Here is a 19,087-nt window from a genome sequence, read left to right as displayed (position 1 = left end):
TATCAGTAAAACACTATATATATATATATATATATATATATATATATATATATATATATTTTTTTTTATTTTGAGACGGAGTTTCGCTCTTGTTACCCAGGCTGGAGTGCAATGGCGCGATCTCGGCTCACCGCAACCTCCGCCTCCTGGGTTCAGGCAATTCTCCTGCCTCAGCCTCCTGAGTAGCTGGAATTACAGGCACGTGCCACCATGCCCAACTAATTTTTTTGTATTTTTAATAGAGACGGGGTTTCACCATGTTGACCAGGATGGTCTCGATCTCTTGACCTCGTGATCCACCCGTCTCGGCCTCCCAAAGTGCTGGGATTACAGGCTTGAGCCACCGCGCCCGGCCCAAAACACAATATATTTTTTAAAAAAAAAACTGTATTCAAATAAAGGTGGAAAATACTTACCCTGGATTAGCAGCTTCCATCAATATCCCAGCAAAGAAAATTATACTAAAAACAAGGCTACTTCACAGCAAGATTTATTAATACATCCAAAAGAAAGAAAGAAAAATGATTTTGTCACACTATATACAGATAATACATACAGTGTTTCATACACATATTACATCGGTTTTTACACAAGAAAAATATACATAAAAATGTAAACTTTTGTATACAAAAACCCTTAAACAAATTAAACAAGGACCAGATAACAAAAGGAGACCAATTCATTATTATTTCATCAAATTTTTAGAACAGTAATACAGTACATTCATTGAGATATATATGGAAAATATGAACCATCTCTTCTTGTTTAAAGGGAAATTACAAACCAAAAGCCAATCACTTCCCAAAATGTGGTCTCCCCCAGCAGTGCTGCACCCAATGCCACAGATATGCCTTTCCATCAGAACTGGGGGCTCTTATCAAAACCTGCCCATCTCCTCATCTTGCTGCTACAGTCTGTGCAGACAAGTGGCTCCTGGCTTTTGTGCATATAATTAAACTCGCAGCCACTATGAATACAAATACAGAGGAGAGATTCTCAGTTTGTAAGTTCCCTTTAAGCAGCTTTTATGTTTTTGTAATTATTTTTTAATGCATGGCCTGTTAAACATACTTGTGTGCCAAGGTGAATGAGAACACTGAAAAAGAAGGGCTTTGAGAACTGCTAGTCCTTGCTACCGTGCAGTTTCTTTGTTAGAAGAGATTTAAAAACTGTCCAACCTGTCTCATTTACCGGTTTCAAATAAGCTACCTCACCTTTGATTTCCCACTGCAACTTGGTTTCAACTTACACTTCAGTACTCTAGTTGTTAGTACCATACAATTGCCAACAGGCTTTTTGTTAAAGGCTACTTCTGATATCAGGTTCCAGCTAAGCTACTCAGTAAAATCACTCAAATCCCAACCTCTCTATTTTAGTCTTCAGGAATATTCTTACTTCACTGTTTTCCGTAACATCTTACAATGTAGGATTGTCTATCTGCCTTCCTCTCTCTGCAAGCAGTTGAGATGTAATCTGCTGCCAACTCTTCACAAAATAAAATAATATTTAATAGTTCTTCCTTAATAGCCTTGCATTCAATGTGTCAAACTGATGTACTAATGAAAAATACCTGAAACAGTGGGGAATAAGAATTAAATCTATTTCAAGCACATGCAACTTGGAACTCTCAAAAAAAAAAAAAAAAAAAAAAAAGTTTGTGAAGGCCCTTAACTAAAATGTGCTTAAGACAGCTTCATGAGAGAACTGCCTTCTTTCAGATTTGAATTTTGAACAAGGCGAAGTAACAGTTAGGTGATTTGTTTCCCTGCAGCATGAGAGTAGTCAACTTCCCCCAGGCAAAATGATCTCAATAATCATTATTTATTAATGATAGGAGGAGGCATATTGGTGAATTAAGTTGATCTAGGAGACGGCGGATGACGATGACATACATGAATGGAAATATTAGGATCGCTTTATATGTGAAATAAACAGTCTGGTCTGTGGTACACCTCCACTTCAGAGAGAGGAAAAATGACAAAGTTCCTCAAGTGAATCTCCAGCTCTTTCTTACTCTCATGGGACAGATGGTATTTTATAAATGACAGTCTCCCTTTCAGTTAAAAAAAAACATACAACAATAAAAGGAAAAGGAAGATAAATAAATAGTGTGTGATGTCTTTAGATGAGACTTTTAAATGTTCTTTAAATAACTTTTGATAATGTATTTTAAATCATTACATACAACTGCCACTGCAGTGACAATATTCCAGTAGGGGCAGCATTTTGCTAAATGTAAAAGATTGCCATTTAAAACTCATACATATACATGTGTATATACAGTTATGTCAACACTATTTATATACATATATATCTAGAGAGCAATATTTCATTGCCTTTGAATATCTATATATCTACTCCCACAATATATACTGGAGACATACTGTGTGAGTACATACGAAAGCATATGTACACATGCTCTGACATGTATATATACACTTTTGTCTGTGTGTGCATAAGAGCTTTAAAGGCACAATATATAGGGATGCAAGTTTTCTAGAGAGCTGCAGCAAAGTTAATACAGAATGTCACAAACTGAGAAAAGTCAAAAGGAAATATAGCAGAATTCATCACACAGAAATTCATCAAAGCAGTTTCATCATGAGAAAAATGAGTTAGCTAGTTACAGAATTTAAGAGGCTTACATGTGACCTTGGATGCTTTCCATTAAAAAGTAAATGGTGAAGTTATGATTAAACTACAAAGCAAATAAAAATATGTAAATGACAAATTAATGACAGTGTGGAAATAAACCTAACACTAATATCAATCATAAATCATAATTATGTTCTTTTTTAAGTAAAATGTCCCCAAATTATTGAGATAAAACTTTCAAATTCATTTTATTTGAAGGTTGGCTTTCTGTTTGTTTTTGAGACAAAGATGAATGCCCAATTCTCAAAATTACTATTGATAATATTACCAAAACATATATCTTCTGGGAAAATTTCAGAAATTAAGGTCTTTAAAAGAAACAACAGAGAAGTTGATGAAATACACTTAAGCCAAATGCTTCTGGCTAGAAAAGACAGAAAGAAGAGGGAAAAACACAATGATGTGTGACTTTTCTTTTTAAAGTGATGAGAGACTGACTAGTAGAAGGTGGTGAAGATGAAGAAGAGTGGAACTGGCAAGTAAGAATTGTTCAGACAGGCATTCATTGTGTAATATCCATAAACAAGACTATAATCCAAAGGACTTCCATTTTAGTATGTTCTGATGATGTACTCTAGACTGTTACCTCCTCTGGCTTACAGAATAATCCAGAACTTTCCATACACGTTAATCTTGCTTAACAAAGGCTGTTTACCTATTATACACACACATTTTTAAGGGAAATATATGTATATAGCTTTATCTATACACACACATATACATACGTGTATATATAGATTTATACAAATGTATAAATAAACATAATACTTTTCAATCTTTCCATTGACAAGGCAAGTTCACATTCAGCAAAGTGCCACCACATCCCATATACACATCTCTGTACAGATATACACATAAGGGTCTGTTTTCACCCTTCAATCGGGAGAATTTATTCTAGCAAATCCCATTAACCAGCAACTGAAGGGAGAAATGGCACCAGTACAAACTCCCTTCTTTCATTTGCATGCATATGTACAAGAAATATGCAGATTAAAAAAAAATCCCAAAACAAGAGTGAATGAAACTGGGAGATGCTGCAAAAATACAACTGTAAAAAGAACAGCATATAGAGCTTTCCTAGGTCTTCACTCTATCTAAGAGGAAGTAAATGACGCATAAGAGACAACTACAAATTCAGGTATATTATCAGAAGTTGTTTTGACATATTTCAAAGTACATGATTTTTTAAATATTAAAAATAAATGTAATTGGAGTATTTAATAACAACTCTAATTTTGACTATTTCAGACCACCAGATACTCCGGTAATGAATGTATAGGAAAATGACAACTTAAAATTCAAAATATAGGGATGTATTATTTTTAATCCATATGAATCAGGGTAGTACAATTTTTCCTATAGCTAACATATGGGGATGGGAGCACTCTTAACCTAATAAATTAACAGCACAACTGAATACAAGTTTTTTGAAAAATTTTGGAAATCAATGAAATCACCCCAGCTTTGAGATATGCACGGTGAAATGATGCCACCAACTCCTTAAACAAAGTAGCCCCTTCCAAAAATTCTTCATGAAAGGCATATACTTTTTCTTAACTTCACCAAGAAAAGATGATCAACAATATTTTCTTACTCAGAATATGAAGAAATCTATTATTAACGTAAAAAAAGTTCAACAGATCTCTGGTCCCATCACCACAATAGATAAACACAGCTCATGTCTGGGTCTGTCTGTCTCCCTCTCTTATTTTTATGCTCAAAAGTGAGAGGCTGATCTCAGAACCTCCTGTTTCTCATGTCATTTTATGAACACAGCATAATGTAAGTTAATCCAAAGGTTAACATAAAATGCACATGATATCAGAGCTAGCCTTTTAACATAAGATAACACAATGATGAATTTGGTGTATTTATACAACAGAGACAATGAGAAAGTAACTCCAATACCCTTAACTAAATAAATCATGTTTCTACAATACATTCGGTTACCTTTATCTATTTTTATATAAGCACACATTCATATCTCTCACACACGTGCCCCCAATGTATATTTTTGCATGTGTGTAAAAAATACAGACATATACATGCACACGAGTAATTTAATTCTATTTTAAAGTCACAGTGGGAATTCCTTAGTGAGGAGGGTAAAAAGTTCCTGAATAAGACGCTGAGAACATCTAGATTAATTATTTTCTCTATTTTACTTCCCAACTTACAGAATAAACTGTAAATTAAAGAATAAATCCATAGGAAATAAAAGAGGTCTTAAAAACTTAGTTTACAAATTCCAGCTACAGTAGTTGGAGTTTTACTTGATCTATGTATTTCTATGTACCCTGTAACTAAGCTTCTAGCCATCTTAAGTGTAAACCACAGATCATTTACTAAAGAACATGATTCTCAACAGTTCTAGGAACAGTTATAAATGGTCTAAAGGTGTTCTACATTTTGAGGCCCCAGGATATCCTTTTATTTCATATATCTGCAAGGTAGCAAAGGATAGCTATACACCTTGACACGGCAGAGATCCAGTGTAAAAAGGTGCTTCACTAGTTTGTCAAAAAAAAAAAAAAAAAAAAAAAAAAAAAAGCTCATATATATTTAGCTATTAAACACGTAGGCAACATAATTCATTATAGTCAATACAGCTTTAGTATAAAACTTATAATTTATGAGGTGATGTTAATAGCATAAATTAATATACCTTTTCTCTTAAAATCTACAATAAGTATTCTGAAAGCTCATTGGGGAAGGAAATTTTTAAATAAAAGTTTTAAAGCTGTGCGTGATGGGAAAGGATTCTGTATTCTGAAGCTGAGATGAGAGAGTGGAGGAGAAAGGAAAAAGTCCTATGCAAGACACTGTGGGCTACAACACCAAATGTTTCCTCTTTCTTCCGCTCTCTTCAATGATGAGTCACCTTTAGTTTCTTTTAAAACTATTTTCTTATTTTTAAAAACTGCCCTAATTTCCACAAGGAATCCCTGAGACATACTCAATACTATACAGTGAAAAGAACTATCACTGTTGAGAGGAACAGATTTAACCCTTCCAAAGAGATGAAGACAATGTCAACAAGTGTCAAACTTCCCATCATTTCAGCACTAATCCATTGGAGCCAACTGTACCTTAATGAGGCAGGCTGGAGTCATTTCAGGGCAAATCAGTCTACTCCCCCAAGTAAAAGCAATGGTGTGGCATTTAGCTGCACTGGAGCCTTCTGTACTGCATGCCGAAAATTTTTCCAAGGGGGAACTTTGGGTGCATACAGAGCTTACTTCAGTGGTCCCCAGCTTAAAAAACAAACAAAAATGAACAAACAAAGAAAAAAAAAAAAGGAAAAAAAAACAAGTGAAAGAATAGGATTCTATTACTCTTCGGCTGGGACTGGTACAGATCATATGTACACGTGCATACTTCAGGACTGTGGTGGGCAGAGGCAAGCAGGCGGAAGAGAAGATGGAAAGTTGTGCTGCCCTATACAGCTCACTGAGAGTTAGAGAGATTTTTTTTCTTATAAGATTATCATTCTAAACTTTAGATCACTAAAAACTCTGCTGTTCAAAGTAGCCAAACATCCCCAGTACTGAGGAACATAAGGTTAAAAAAAATTGATATCAAATTTGCTGGCTCTCTCTCTGAAATGTTACATTTCCTTTAATTAGCTCTGTATCACAGTGCAGAAAGAAAAACTAACAAAAAAATAAGGGCTGAAGTGAAAACCGAATTTTTGCTATTTAGAAATAAGGCTCTTGGCTGGGCATGGTGGCTCACACCTGTAATCCCAGCACTTTGGGAGGCCAAGGCAGATGGATGACAAGGTCAGGAATTCAAGACAGCCTGGCCAAGATGGTGAAACTCTGTCTCTACTAAAAAATACAAAAATCAGCTGAGCATGGTGGTGGGTGCCTGTAATCCCAGCTACTCAGGAGGCTGAGGCAGAATTGCCTGAACCCGGGAGGCGGAGATTGCAGTGAGCTGAGATCACGCCATTGCACTCCAGCCTGGGTGACAGAGCAAGATTTCATCTCAAAAAAAAGAAAAGAGAAGAAAAGAAATAAGGCTTCCTAAGTTTGACCCACAGCTGCAGCATTAATGACACAATGACACAATGACACTGTTTATTAGAAGAGACATAACCATTTATGTTTTCTTTCCTAATTCATTAGTCAGGGAAAAATGTTTAACAGATATCCAAATATGTCCTTCGCTGGTATTTCATTACAAATTATTGGAAAGGTAGTATTTAAAATGTTACTTTAATCTACTAAACGTGCTTTTGGTTCCCTCTAGAATACAGGAAAGTTTATAAAGATGTTAAGACATTATTAAACGGTTTAACTTTTCTACAGAATGCCAGTGAAGATTTAGTTATTTTTAATTTATTGGGGGGGGAAATCTATGTTCTTTCATATATATGTGAAAGAACATAGATTTTGATATGTTCCTTTAGATATGAAAGAACATACACATACATACATATACATATATATATATATACACACACACACACATATACATACATACATATATATATATGATCTCCACCCCCAAGAAATATATTTTTTGTCAGGAAAAAAAAATCTTTGGAACAATGTAAATACTGGTGATAAGATACAAATGAAGACTGTTCAGTATGACTAAATTTTCTTTCAAGGAATCCTCTAAATTGCCTCACTAAACTAAAGAGTTCTGTTGACCATTTAGAAGACCATTATATTAGATTTCTATATATATACCAGATTAAGAAGAGAACTTTAAAAGAAGTCTAAAAAGAAAGATGAAGAAACTGAAAACTAGACACCCAAAAACATTTTTTAATGAATTTTAAACCTCTTAATTAGTTTAGTGTTAATATCCTCATCTTTTTGCAATACCAACCCACAGCGACCTTCTGAACTAACCTGGAGGAAAGACGATTGCCTCTTATGTGCACTGCTGACTGACGATGCCCATCAACCATCACCAGCACCCCTAGGATGCCAAGGCACAGGAAAGACGGCAGGCAAGCACTGGCGGACTGACAACACAGCATTTACTAGATATGCTCAAATTCTAATCCCACTTTATAAAAACAGAATAGTACAGGTCAACAGAAAGGTCAATTCTTTCATGTAAGAAGAAAACTGTATGGACAGGGCACCTCTGTCTTTGCCACTGTGGACTGTGATCACGGATTGAGAACAAGCTCTGATAAGGAGGAGCTTTAGTGTCAGTCAGAGAAGATGATGATTCCTAACTTTCGGGTCAGAGATTGGGCTTATTTTAAAAATAAATCTTATAAATAATTATTTGGCAAAGATAAAGTATTAACTTTCTTTAGCCTTAAGCCACTAAAGACAGTAACACCAACTTTAAGAAAAAAAAAAATAATAACCTCACTTTCCAAATTTGCTCCCCATGCCTACTATTTGCTTCTGATTAAATTATAGTCTTCTCATAGAGGGACGCTAGACACACCACACTGCCTGCCAACATGAAATTGCTCAGGAAGTCATTTATAAAGCAGTTAAATCACACATGGTAGGTTACTAGAGAAAATAATCCTTTGCTGTCTAAGCTATCTGACGATAATTAGAAATTTTTCCATTGCATAGTCTGTCACTTGGTGGGTTAAGTATAATTGCTACTTACTACTATGAGTTGTTTACTAGCTACATTACCTACCCAGATGTGCAAATTGCTAAGCCATTTTTACAGAAAAAAAAAAAAAAAACAAAGTCTTAAGTACTTTAATTAAAATAATAATAATTATGTAGAGACAGTAAAGGAGAGAAAGCCCATCTTTTCTTCTGATTACAGCCAGTGAATATCACACATTACAATGGAATTCAGATTCTCAGAGCACAGAATGCATCCATTAACTGCAGGAACTTTGTAAATTAAATCACAGTAACACAATCTAACTGGCCTTTATAAATAGTCCCAAAGAACTGCAGAAACAGAGTCAAACTTCTTTGCCACTAGAATAAAAGCTAGTTCCTACCTCACTAGGACCTTATACAAGATTTGTTTTTGATTCCAGTATTGTCTTATGACAGCCTAAGTGCTAGTTTAAAAGATATTAATTTTCATATTTCTGGAGTCAAAGACACTTCATTCCTTTCTATACATATTAATAGCAAAGTAACGACTAATAGACAAGAATGGCTCTATTAACTAACGGAAAACACACACAGATATCTCTGGGCTTATAGATGTTCTTCTCTCTTCCAAAAAAGGGACTCACAAGAAACAGCAAAAGCAAAGCAAATTGCAAACTTGGGTATCTGTTTTGAACTAGATAAAATAAAAAAAGGAAAAGTTGTTGCTGATAATTCCTCAACTCTATACTGGTACTTCTAAAAGTGCCCTTTCCTCAGCTTTCATCATGGGCAACCAAACGAAAATGTATTTACTCAAAGTTTTTGGTGTGAAGCTGTAACTAGCAACATTCCTGATTATTTCACGCCTCCTTACTAGAAAGCAGAGAAGGGCTTTCAAATGCACATAAAACAGAAAATTGCAAACAATAAAATGTGCAACTTACTGCAAACTCAGCTTTGTATCATAACTGAAGAATTTTAAGCAGCTAACAGAGGGAGAAATAGTCAGAAAAAGTTCAAATCGACTACCCACAACTTTCCCTTCGCTGTCAAAGGGCTGATGAGGAAGTCAATGTGCTGCTCTGCGACATCCTTTAATTAATACACAATGGAAACTAAGCCAAATTGCTGGGGATGGACAGTTATCTAGTGATGCTTATGATGGGTTGTGAAGATAGTTTAACAAACTAAATGACATTTTTGAGCAGAGGTAACTACTCATGACCACTTCATTACAGTACATTAAAATAAAAAAGCTTACTAATATAGATTCACAGGTGAGAAATATTAAAATTATCTGCTCCCACCATTCAGAATAGAAATTTATGGTGATACCAAATATAATTTTGCTTTATGACTTAAGTTATAATTTAGAAATTTTGCACTCTGCAAAAAAGGCAAAGCTATTAAAAATAAATCTTCCAATCAATTACCATGATGTAAAAAAAAAAAAACTAAATATATTACAAACATATTTTTGGCCCACAAAAAGAAATATCAATAAATACAAAATAGGGCATATAATGATTTCATACAGTCATGTGACATTTCCCCTCCATAACCTCAGGCACGTGGTATCTGCATAATGCCTGCTGATCACCATCATTCCTTTAAAAAGCAGAAAAAGAAAAGCTTTCAAAAGAAGGGACTGGTTAGAACTAGCATGGCATAAAGAGATTATATATAGGAAGTAGGAAAATACATCCAATCATTACCTATCAGAAAGGAATTAAGATCAAATATTCCCTGACAAATGAATTATTGAACCACATCAATAGATATGTTCTCTCTACTTAACTTTATATATATATATATATATATATATATATATATGTAAATTAGACTAGACTCAGGTATAAATAGCCAATGGTATCTCAAGGGACAGTGAAACTACTCAGCAAAAGCAGAGTAGAGATGCCTTTCAAATCTAGTCCACCCTTCTCTGGGGGGAAAAAAAAGGCAGGCAAAAAACCTCACAAATTCATTTCATAGTCACGAACTTCCTAAACTACCCAATATGATTTTTAACCCTAAAATTCTGGCATTTAAAAAACATTTCCCAAAACTATTTTCAAATTTACTTAAACCCAAGTACTTAAATTATTTTAAAAGTACCAAAGGGTGGATAAAATTTATGTCTAATTTCCATATTCTGCTTTGAAAGAAACTTTAAAATGTGTATCCTTCAGATATTACACATCACTTCACAACTGGTACACTGATTCTACAAGTGTCTTCAACATTTTACAAATCTTACCAAAGAATCACTACTGTAAACATGAAAAATTCAAAAGCAAAAGATGGATCGAGGAGTTCACAGATCCCATCTTTTCAAATCTATCTGACCTATCCTGCTTTTTCACATCAAAATATTTTCTTTAATTACATCTTGCAAATGTATGCCATGAGAGAGGGATTTACAAACAAACATATGCCCGAAAAGGCAAAGGGGCCATCAAGCCCCAGAACCCCAGCGGCCTGCAGTCACCCCAGACAAGCTTTTCACGACATCCCTACCTCACTGACAGGAATCCAAGCTTTCTATGTTCTGTTTCTTCTTGGGTTTTAAGCAGAAAAAGGTTGTGCTATTCACACGACCAGCCCACCACCCTCCCTATTCAGGAAACTTGAGGAAAAGAAGGACCAACCTTATTAGGATTGTGAGACGTAGGAGAGGAGAAAAGTAAGAGCCTTATACTCATTAGAGGGTAAAAAAAAAACAAAGCGAAAAACACACTAATGAGACTGCTGCTTCCTGCACTGCACAAAAACACACGCGTGGGCACACACATACTCACAGGCAGTCAAAAGACACATTGTTTTCTTTTAGTTAAACATGATCACAATTAGGAATGAAATCCTGGCCTCACTGTGATGTTTAGCAGTTGGTGCTAAGTCAGAGTCTTGACCTGCCACACACCATTTGCTGTCTCTTATACTGGAACTGAATTAATATGATCATTCTATCTAGAACCCTATGTAAAAACCTGGCAATAGAATGGAAAGCATTGATCTGAATACTAGGAAAGAGTAAAGGGCACTGGTATTCTGAGGTATCTTCCACTTCTAGGACTTGCTGCTAAAAATCAATCCTATCCAGTCACTGTGCTGAACCACTAAGGAAACCACTGGGGCGGAGTGGGCCTGCCAGGAGGGAATGAGCACCAGTGCTAAGGAGCACATGTGAACACTGTAGCGAGGTCCACTGCAGGGCCACTTATTGAACTGGGAAGGGGGGTGACCCTCTAATCCCCATCTGTTATTTTTTAAATCTTCTTTAGGAAAAGGGGAGAGGGGTGCTAAAGAGGAAACAAAGATAGAAAACACTGGGTTCCCCACCTGCCTGCAAACACACAGACACCCTCAGTTAGGGGAGGGAAAGGGAGAAGATGCATTATTGGTACTTGTAGCTGTGGCACCTGTTACTGTGAAGCCTGTAGGAGGGGCTATAGAGCTGTGGCTGGGCTGCAGGTCCTTAGGAATGCCACTGTGAGAACTCAGCTGGTGGCCAAAGGCTGCGCTGAACTGAGGGAGTTGCTGCTTGGGAGAGGTGGAGGCCATTAGTTCAGCAGAAGGCCCCATGCCACTGAAGCTGGTCTGCGGTAACCCCGGAAGCACACTGGAACTGCTGGGGGTCACGGTGGCGAAGGCAGGCTGTGTGGTCTCTGAGTTCGAAGTGGTGGGTGGCGTGGATAGGGAAGTGGAAAGAAGATGTCCATCTGCGCCGAGAAGGTTGCTAAATGGAGAGGCATCTCCGAGGTTGACGGGGAGACTGCCCCAGTGAGTTCTGGGGTTTACCACTCCTCCAAGTGGCACCTCAAGTTGGGTTGGGAGCAAGTGCTGCGCCATGATGGGCATCTCTGCTGAAAAGGTAGCTGCCATATTATCACCAGAGTATGATGTTGTGTGGGGAGAGGTGATATGGTCACTGTAGGGAGACGGCACATGCTCACTATCATAATGGCTTCCATGGGGCGAGGAGTGGGAGTGATCACTGCTGTATTGCTGTCGTGAGGTGATTAGGTCATCTGCCTTGCTCAGCAGCTGGGCAGGATGTGGCCTCTGGGAGGCATGGCTGCCGTCATGAAGTCCATGAAACTGTCCTGGGAAGGCTCTCTCCCCAAGTGCACTCTGGCTGATCAGAGTGGCAGAAGTAAGGCCAACGTTGGCTGGGGCAGAGAACTGCCCCTGGATCTGCCCTGCCAGGGGTGTAGGTGGGTTTGACAAGGTAGCAGAACGGAGCAGGTTCTCATCCAGCTCTAGACTAGAAAAATTATCATGTACTATACGCCCATTCAATAGCTCCCCTAGGTCTGTGTTCACTTCTCGGCTCAAGGATGGTATTCCTGAAGCTCCAGTACCTGTGGAGAACACCCCTATTCCTCTATCTGACAACTCCTGGACTGGCACACCATCTGACTGGGCAAGGACCCCAATGGTACTCAGGCACTCGAGAGAAGTTACAGCCTGCAAGGCCCGCTCAAGCTCCTCAGCCTCTTCGGTAGTTGGAAGGAGGTCTCCATTCTTCCCTGAGTCAACAAAAGCCATCAAGAATCAGTAGAGCTTTTATCAGTTCCGTATCACAAAAATCACGCATTTGAATTATTTTAAACAATTTTCTATTAAAAGAGTCTCTCTTGAAAAGATAAGTTTCCAGATTTGGACTGGAAGGAAAAAGTGAAATAATCTGCAGGACAGGTCTGAAATGTCAGCTGTCCTGGAACCTGAATCACCATCTTCAGTTTATTTACTGAAAAACATCTCAAAATCCATCTTATCAAAGTACTGAATTCTTAGAAACTACGGATTACAAATTTAAAACTCATGGTGACTCTGTGATTATACATGTTTTTGCCTAATATTATATTACCATCATTAAAATAGAAAACATGTAATATCAACTTGGATTTGAGACAAAAGGCTGTGTAGAACAGGTCCACCTTGCCTGTTCTACTCCTGACTCTCCCAGCTAGAGGGCAGCTGTGGAAGGTTAAAATACAGACGTTCATACATCTATTTTAGCACAACACTAAGCACCCAGTTCATTCCATGGGTTATCTTTCAAAATGCTTTTGCTTTACTCTCTCATCCTTCTCTCTCATTCTTTTACCATTTCTTACTAATTTTCATAAAATGCAAACCAATGGATCTACTTTGATTTCATTTCTAATATTTAAAAAAATCTACTGTTAGGACCTTGATTAATCACCATGAAAATATTCAATTTTTAACGGTGAAAGAAACATTCTAAGAGTATAAAAGATTTCCCCGGAAAGTATGGGAGAATTGGTAGGATTAAACAAACTTCATTTTGGAAAACTGTACTTCTGTTGAAGTACAAGGCGGAGCATCAAACTACGGCAAGTTCTTTTTTTTTTTTTTTTTTTTTTGAGACGGAGTTTCGTTCTTGTTACCCAGGCCCCAGGCTGGAGTGCAATGGCGTGATCTCGGCTCACTGTAACCTCCGCCTCCCGGACTTAGGCAATTCTCCTGCCTCAGCCTCCTAAGTATCTGGGATTACAGGCACGCGCCACCACGCCCAGCTAGTTTTTTGTATTTTTAGTAGAGACGGGGTTTCACCATGTTGACCAGGATGGTCTCGATCTCTCGACCTCGTGATCCACCCGCCTCGGCCTCCCAAAGTGCTGGGATTACAGGCTTGAGCCACCGCGCCCGGCCCAGCAAGTTCTAAAAGACTTCAAAACTCATATTCTGCCAGGTGCAGTGGCTCACTCCTGTAGTCCCAGCACTTTGGGAGGCTGAGGCAGGTGGATCATTTGAAGTCAAGAGTTCAAGACCAGCCTGACCAACATGGTGAAACCCTGTCTCTACTAAAAATACAAAACTTAGTTGGGCATGGTGGCAGACGTCTGCAATCCCAGCTACTCACAAGGCTGAGGAAGGAGAATTGCTTGAACCCAGGAGGCAGAGGTTGCCGTGAGCCAAGATGGCACCATTGCACTCCAGCCTGGGCAACAGAGTGAGACTCCATTCCCCCCAAAAAACAAAACTCGTGTTCAAGATACCCTTGTCCAAAAATAAAGTAAAAATATTCACTTTAAAGAAAGTTGGGCCAAGCACAGTGGCTCACGCCTGTAACCCCAGCACTTTGGGAGGACAAGATGGGTGAATCACTTGAGGCCAGGAGTTCGAGACCAGCCTTGCTGACATGGTGAAACCCCACCTCTATTAAAAGTACAAAAATTAGACGGGCATGGTGGCACATGCCTGTAATCCCAGCTACTAGGGAGGCTGAGGCGGAAGAATCGCTTGAACCCAGGAGGCATAAGTTGTGGTGAGCCGAGCAACAGAGTGAGACTCCGTCTCCCCCCAAAAAAAAAGAAACAAAGAAACAAAGTTATAAACCTAGTCACCAAATTATGAGATGGCTAAACAAACTGTACATTCCTTATCTTCTGCAAGGGGTAAAATAGCTGCAATGGTATTATATTTCCTATCCACAGTGAAAGACATTGTATGTGAGGAGAAATATGACAAATACATTTCAAAACAAGATTTCCTTTCTTATAAACTCATTTTTAAAACCAGTTTCCTTGAGTCATAATACTGACTATACCTTCAAAAAAATCAAAATCTTGTAAGTCATCAGGTAGCCGTGGCAGGACGTCTGAAAAGTCCTCCTGGTTCAATTCCAAGTCATGTGGAATGTCAGTGATCTCATTGGCAATGTCATCCGGCAACTCATCAGCACTCAGCTCTGGCGTGGATGGGCTCCTGGGAAAGAGGACACAGTTGGTTCTGTAACTCCCACTTTATCTTCATACTAATACCTCCAAGCCAAGTTCATTCAACAAGAAAAGAAGCTAACGTCAGGCTGGGCAGTGGTTCACACCTGTAATCCCAGCACTTTGGGAGGCCAAGGTGAGTGGATCACTTGAGGCCAGGAGTTCAAGATCAGCCTGTTAACATGGCAAAACCTTGTCTGTACTAAAAATACAAAAATTAGCTGGGCATGCTGGTACACACCTGTAATCCCAGCTACTCAGGAGCTGAGGCATGAGAATTGCTTGAACCTCGGAGGCAGAGGTTGCAGTGAGCTGACCTCATGCCACTGCACTCCAGCCCTGGCAACAGAGCAAGACTCTGTCTCAAACAAAACAAAACTAGCTAATTTCTTTTAGGTTGGTTTGTTTGTTTGTTTGTTTAAAAAAAAAAGGTCAGAAAGCCCCAGCAGGTCTTGAACTCCAGCAAAGGGATTAGAAAGATGGAAAGTAAGGAAGTAATTACTTGAGCTAAAGCCAATCCTAATGTCTTCTAGATTTGTTTGAGACGAAGTCTTGCTCTGTTGCCCAGGCTAGAGTACAGAGGTGCAATCTTAGCTCACTGCAACCTCTGTCTCTTGGGTTCAAGCGATTCTCCTGCCTAAGCCTCTCAAGTAGCTGGTATTACAGGCACCAGCCACCACGCCTGGCTAATTTTTGTATTTTTAGTAGAGATGGGGTTTCACCATCTTGACCAGGCTGGTCTCAAACTCCTGGCCTTGTGATTCACCTGTTCAGCCTACCAAAGTGCTGGGATTACAGGTGTGAGCCACTGGACCTGGCCCTAGGTTTTTTATATTCAACAGAAACATGAGAAATCCTAACTTACAGTATCTCCTCCCCTACTTTAAAATAAGGAAATACGAAAGTAGAATCACTGCAAAAATAAAGGCCTCACCATATGCAGTCACATATTTCTGCAACCTTGACCCATGTATGTATTAAGAGGCAACAACGACTATTAGGTAATATTTTTACTTCAAATTAGTAAAACGAATCACAATTTGGTGTATCAAATGTGTGTTGATGCTTTTTAGAATTTCAAATCTGGTCAAAGTAATAATTTTTAAAATGAAATTAACAACAGGTAAAACTGAAATGCTTAGCTAAAACAAAAGCTTCATTCTTCTGGTCAAAATGTTTAACCCTGCCAAAATAATAACGCCTCATATTTCTGATGGAATACTTCTCTTGGAACATATATGGAATTTCTGCTAACATTCTTTTTTTTTTTGAGACGGAGTTTCGCTCTTGTTACCCAGGCTGGAGTGCAATGGCGCAATCTCGGCTCACCGCAACCTCCGCCTCCTGGGCTCAGGCAATTCTCCTGCCTCAGCCTCCTGAGTAGCTGGGATTACAGGCATGCGCCACCACGCCCAGCTAGTTTTTTGTATTTTTAGTAGAGACGGGGTTTCACCGTGTTGACCAGGATGGTCTCGATCTCTCGACCTCTTGATCCACCTGCCTCGGCCTCCCAAAGTGCTGGGATTACAGGCTTGAGCCACCACGCCCGGCCTCTGCTAACATTCTTAAAAGCTACAGGCCAGGTGCGGTGGCTCATGCCTGTAATCCCAGCACTTTAGGAGGCCGAGGAGGGTAGATCACTTGAGATCAAGAGTTCGAGACTAGCCTGGCCATGACGAAACCCCATCTCTACCAAAAATACAAAAATTAGCTTGACATGATGGCGCATGCCAGTGACCCCAGATTGGGGTGGCTGAGGCAGGAGAATTGTTTGAACCCTGGAGGCAGAGGATATGGTGAGCTGCAATCACACCACTGCACTTTGCCTGGATGACAGAGCAAGACTTGGTGTCCAAAAAAAAAAGAAAAAAAATGTTTTTTGAGAGTATACAATTAAACTCAATTTTGGCATCTATTTTCTTTAGTATGAGCAAAAGATTAATTTTAGATAAAATACAGTCAGATACAGGTAAAATTCATACCAAAAACTATTTTAAAAATCTAGGCTGATATACTAAATGGCTTCTGTAGCCTAGTGACAACTTTACAATAACCACTTGAAGCTAGATGTTCTGAGAAGAATCTGAAAATACGTAAGAAAAATTAAGTCCTAGTACCACCACTGACCGGATCTGAGAGGCCTCCACTGGCAGTGAGACGCTGGCGGGCATGCTGAGGTTCCCCTGGGGGACTGCAGGGGGAATGGGTTTTTGGGGTCGACGAGGTCCGCGCCTTCTCTTCTTCTTGTGTTTTTTGGTTAGTGCAGGAGGCTTGGTTTTTTTCCTGGGTTTCCTCTGCTGCTGGTGCTGAACTTTACGGGAGTTATCTCCTCTCAAGAAATTATCCTTTGGAATGAATACATGGGTTTTTAAACTGAGATTATCTTGGAGAAACCTGACAGTTACCTAAAAAAATACTTAATATTCTATATGATGCCTAAAACATACTGGATGCCCAAAACTATGTTTAACAATGATGAAGACACCAAACTACGTGAATTCTAAGATCTATATTTTAATATCTCTGCGATTGGGAAGGATTTTAAATTCTTGGCATCTTATAATTGCTGACACTGACACACACACACACACACACACACACACACACACACACACACACATACACACTCAGTTCCAGTTCTTTGTACTGGCATTGTCTGAATTAAAGTGTGTACATTGTTGGTACTACATGTGGAGGAAAATTTTTTGTGAATGCAGAAAGGTACAAAGAGCAGTAGAACATAAAATTAATATAATATTAGTGAAGCATACATTCATTACTGAAGAATTGACCACAGTTCTTTTTTCTTTTTTTTTTTTCCTGTAAGGCAACAACCAAGTGAGATAGGAAAGTACCCACAAAGTAGATGAAGTTGTTCTACTGAAGTATGTAGAAAATACTGCCTTTCACATGTCAAGCAGTACAGCCAAAACCAGGAACAGTATATAAGATAAAAATCCAGTCTAAATAAGTCTTTTAAGAGCTCTTTAATAAGTATAAAACAAAAATTCTAAGTGATAATAAAGTACTGCATCACTGGCAACATTTTTTCTTAGTGGCACACAAAACAGTGGGGTTTGCAATTGATGTCACCTTTAATTAATTCCTTAACTCTAGCATCAAAAAACTGAAAACAAGAAGGAATAAAATTAAAGCAGAAATTCAGAAAATCTAACACAGGTTTAATCCTACTCAAATACTTGAATATAAACATAATTCAGATTAAGTCACAAATACACACATTTAAAACAAACAAACCAAAAAAAGCGGCTAGTTCTGGCTAGGCACAGTGGCTCACACCTGTAATCCCAGTACTTTGGGAGGCTGAGGCAGGCAGATCACCTGAGGTCAGGAGTTCAAGACCAGACTGGCCAACATGGCAAAACTCCGTCTCTACTAAAAATACAAAAATTAGCCAGGTGTGGTGGCGTGTGCATGTTATCTTTGCTACTCAGGACGCTGAGGCAGGGGAGTCGCTTGAACCCAGGAGACAGTGGTTGTAGTGAGCTGAGATTATGCCATTGCATTCCAGCCTGGGCGACAACAGCGAAACTCCGTTTCAAAAAAATAAAATAAAATAAAGAGGCTACTTCTCAGACTTTGTAGTTATTTTGTCTCAATGCTTGAGGTCTACTTGTATTATGTCCACTATTTAACTCAACAAATGGTGAACGTGCAATGACCAGTACCCGAACATTGTGCTCAGCATCTATTCCAGGCTTGCCCTCTAGCACCAGTGCTGATCTCAGGAGGAAGTTAGGGAGCTCTCACCCAAGAGGAAACAAGTCCTACTTGTAAGACTCTCAGTAATTACCTGGGTCAGGTTTTAGGTTCCTCCCTGATTCCCTTACACTTGTGTGCAGGGGCCCTGCGGGACTCTCGGTACTGTGCCAGACACTTTACACAGAACAGCCCCCAGAACAGCCCGTGATTGATACCTGCCTCACTCGCCTCCAGAGAGCTAGAGCCCCCACTCCCTGAGGCTTCCCTAATGCCGGCTGTTCTTTTACCTAGCTTCAGTGCATAGTGAAATACTATTCACTCCCAACTTTTGTCTCATTCTACCTCTATGTCAAGGCAATGCTTTCACCATCTGTCACAGGATCTTACCTTTGTTGGAATACCGTGTTCTGCCTGATA

At 38.9% G+C, this 19,087-nt stretch overlaps 1 protein-coding gene across 6 annotated transcripts in view; it reads right to left on the bottom strand.

Annotated features, from left to right (window-relative positions):
• Positions 1-177: 177 nt before the first annotated feature.
• Positions 178-19,087, bottom strand: part of INO80D (INO80 complex subunit D) — an 87,730-nt gene continuing 68,820 nt past the window's right edge. For all 6 annotated transcript variants that reach the window (XM_074399188.1, XM_010336408.2, XM_074399186.1 and 3 more), the window contains 3 exons: positions 17,075-17,292; positions 14,779-14,936; positions 178-12,730 (listed from right to left, as the gene is read on the bottom strand). In XM_074399188.1, coding sequence (XP_074255289.1) covers positions 11,565-12,730; positions 14,779-14,936; positions 17,075-17,292 — 1,542 coding nt within the window. In that variant the 3' untranslated portion in view covers positions 178-11,564. The remainder of the gene's footprint in view (positions 12,731-14,778; positions 14,937-17,074; positions 17,293-19,087) is intronic.

This window comes from Saimiri boliviensis, chromosome 5 (genome assembly GCF_048565385.1).
Source record: "Saimiri boliviensis isolate mSaiBol1 chromosome 5, mSaiBol1.pri, whole genome shotgun sequence".
In the NCBI taxonomy this organism is placed as follows: Eukaryota; Metazoa; Chordata; class Mammalia; order Primates; family Cebidae; genus Saimiri; species Saimiri boliviensis.
Note: the sequence above shows the minus strand (reverse complement) of the source record. Positions and strands in the feature narration are given on the sequence as shown.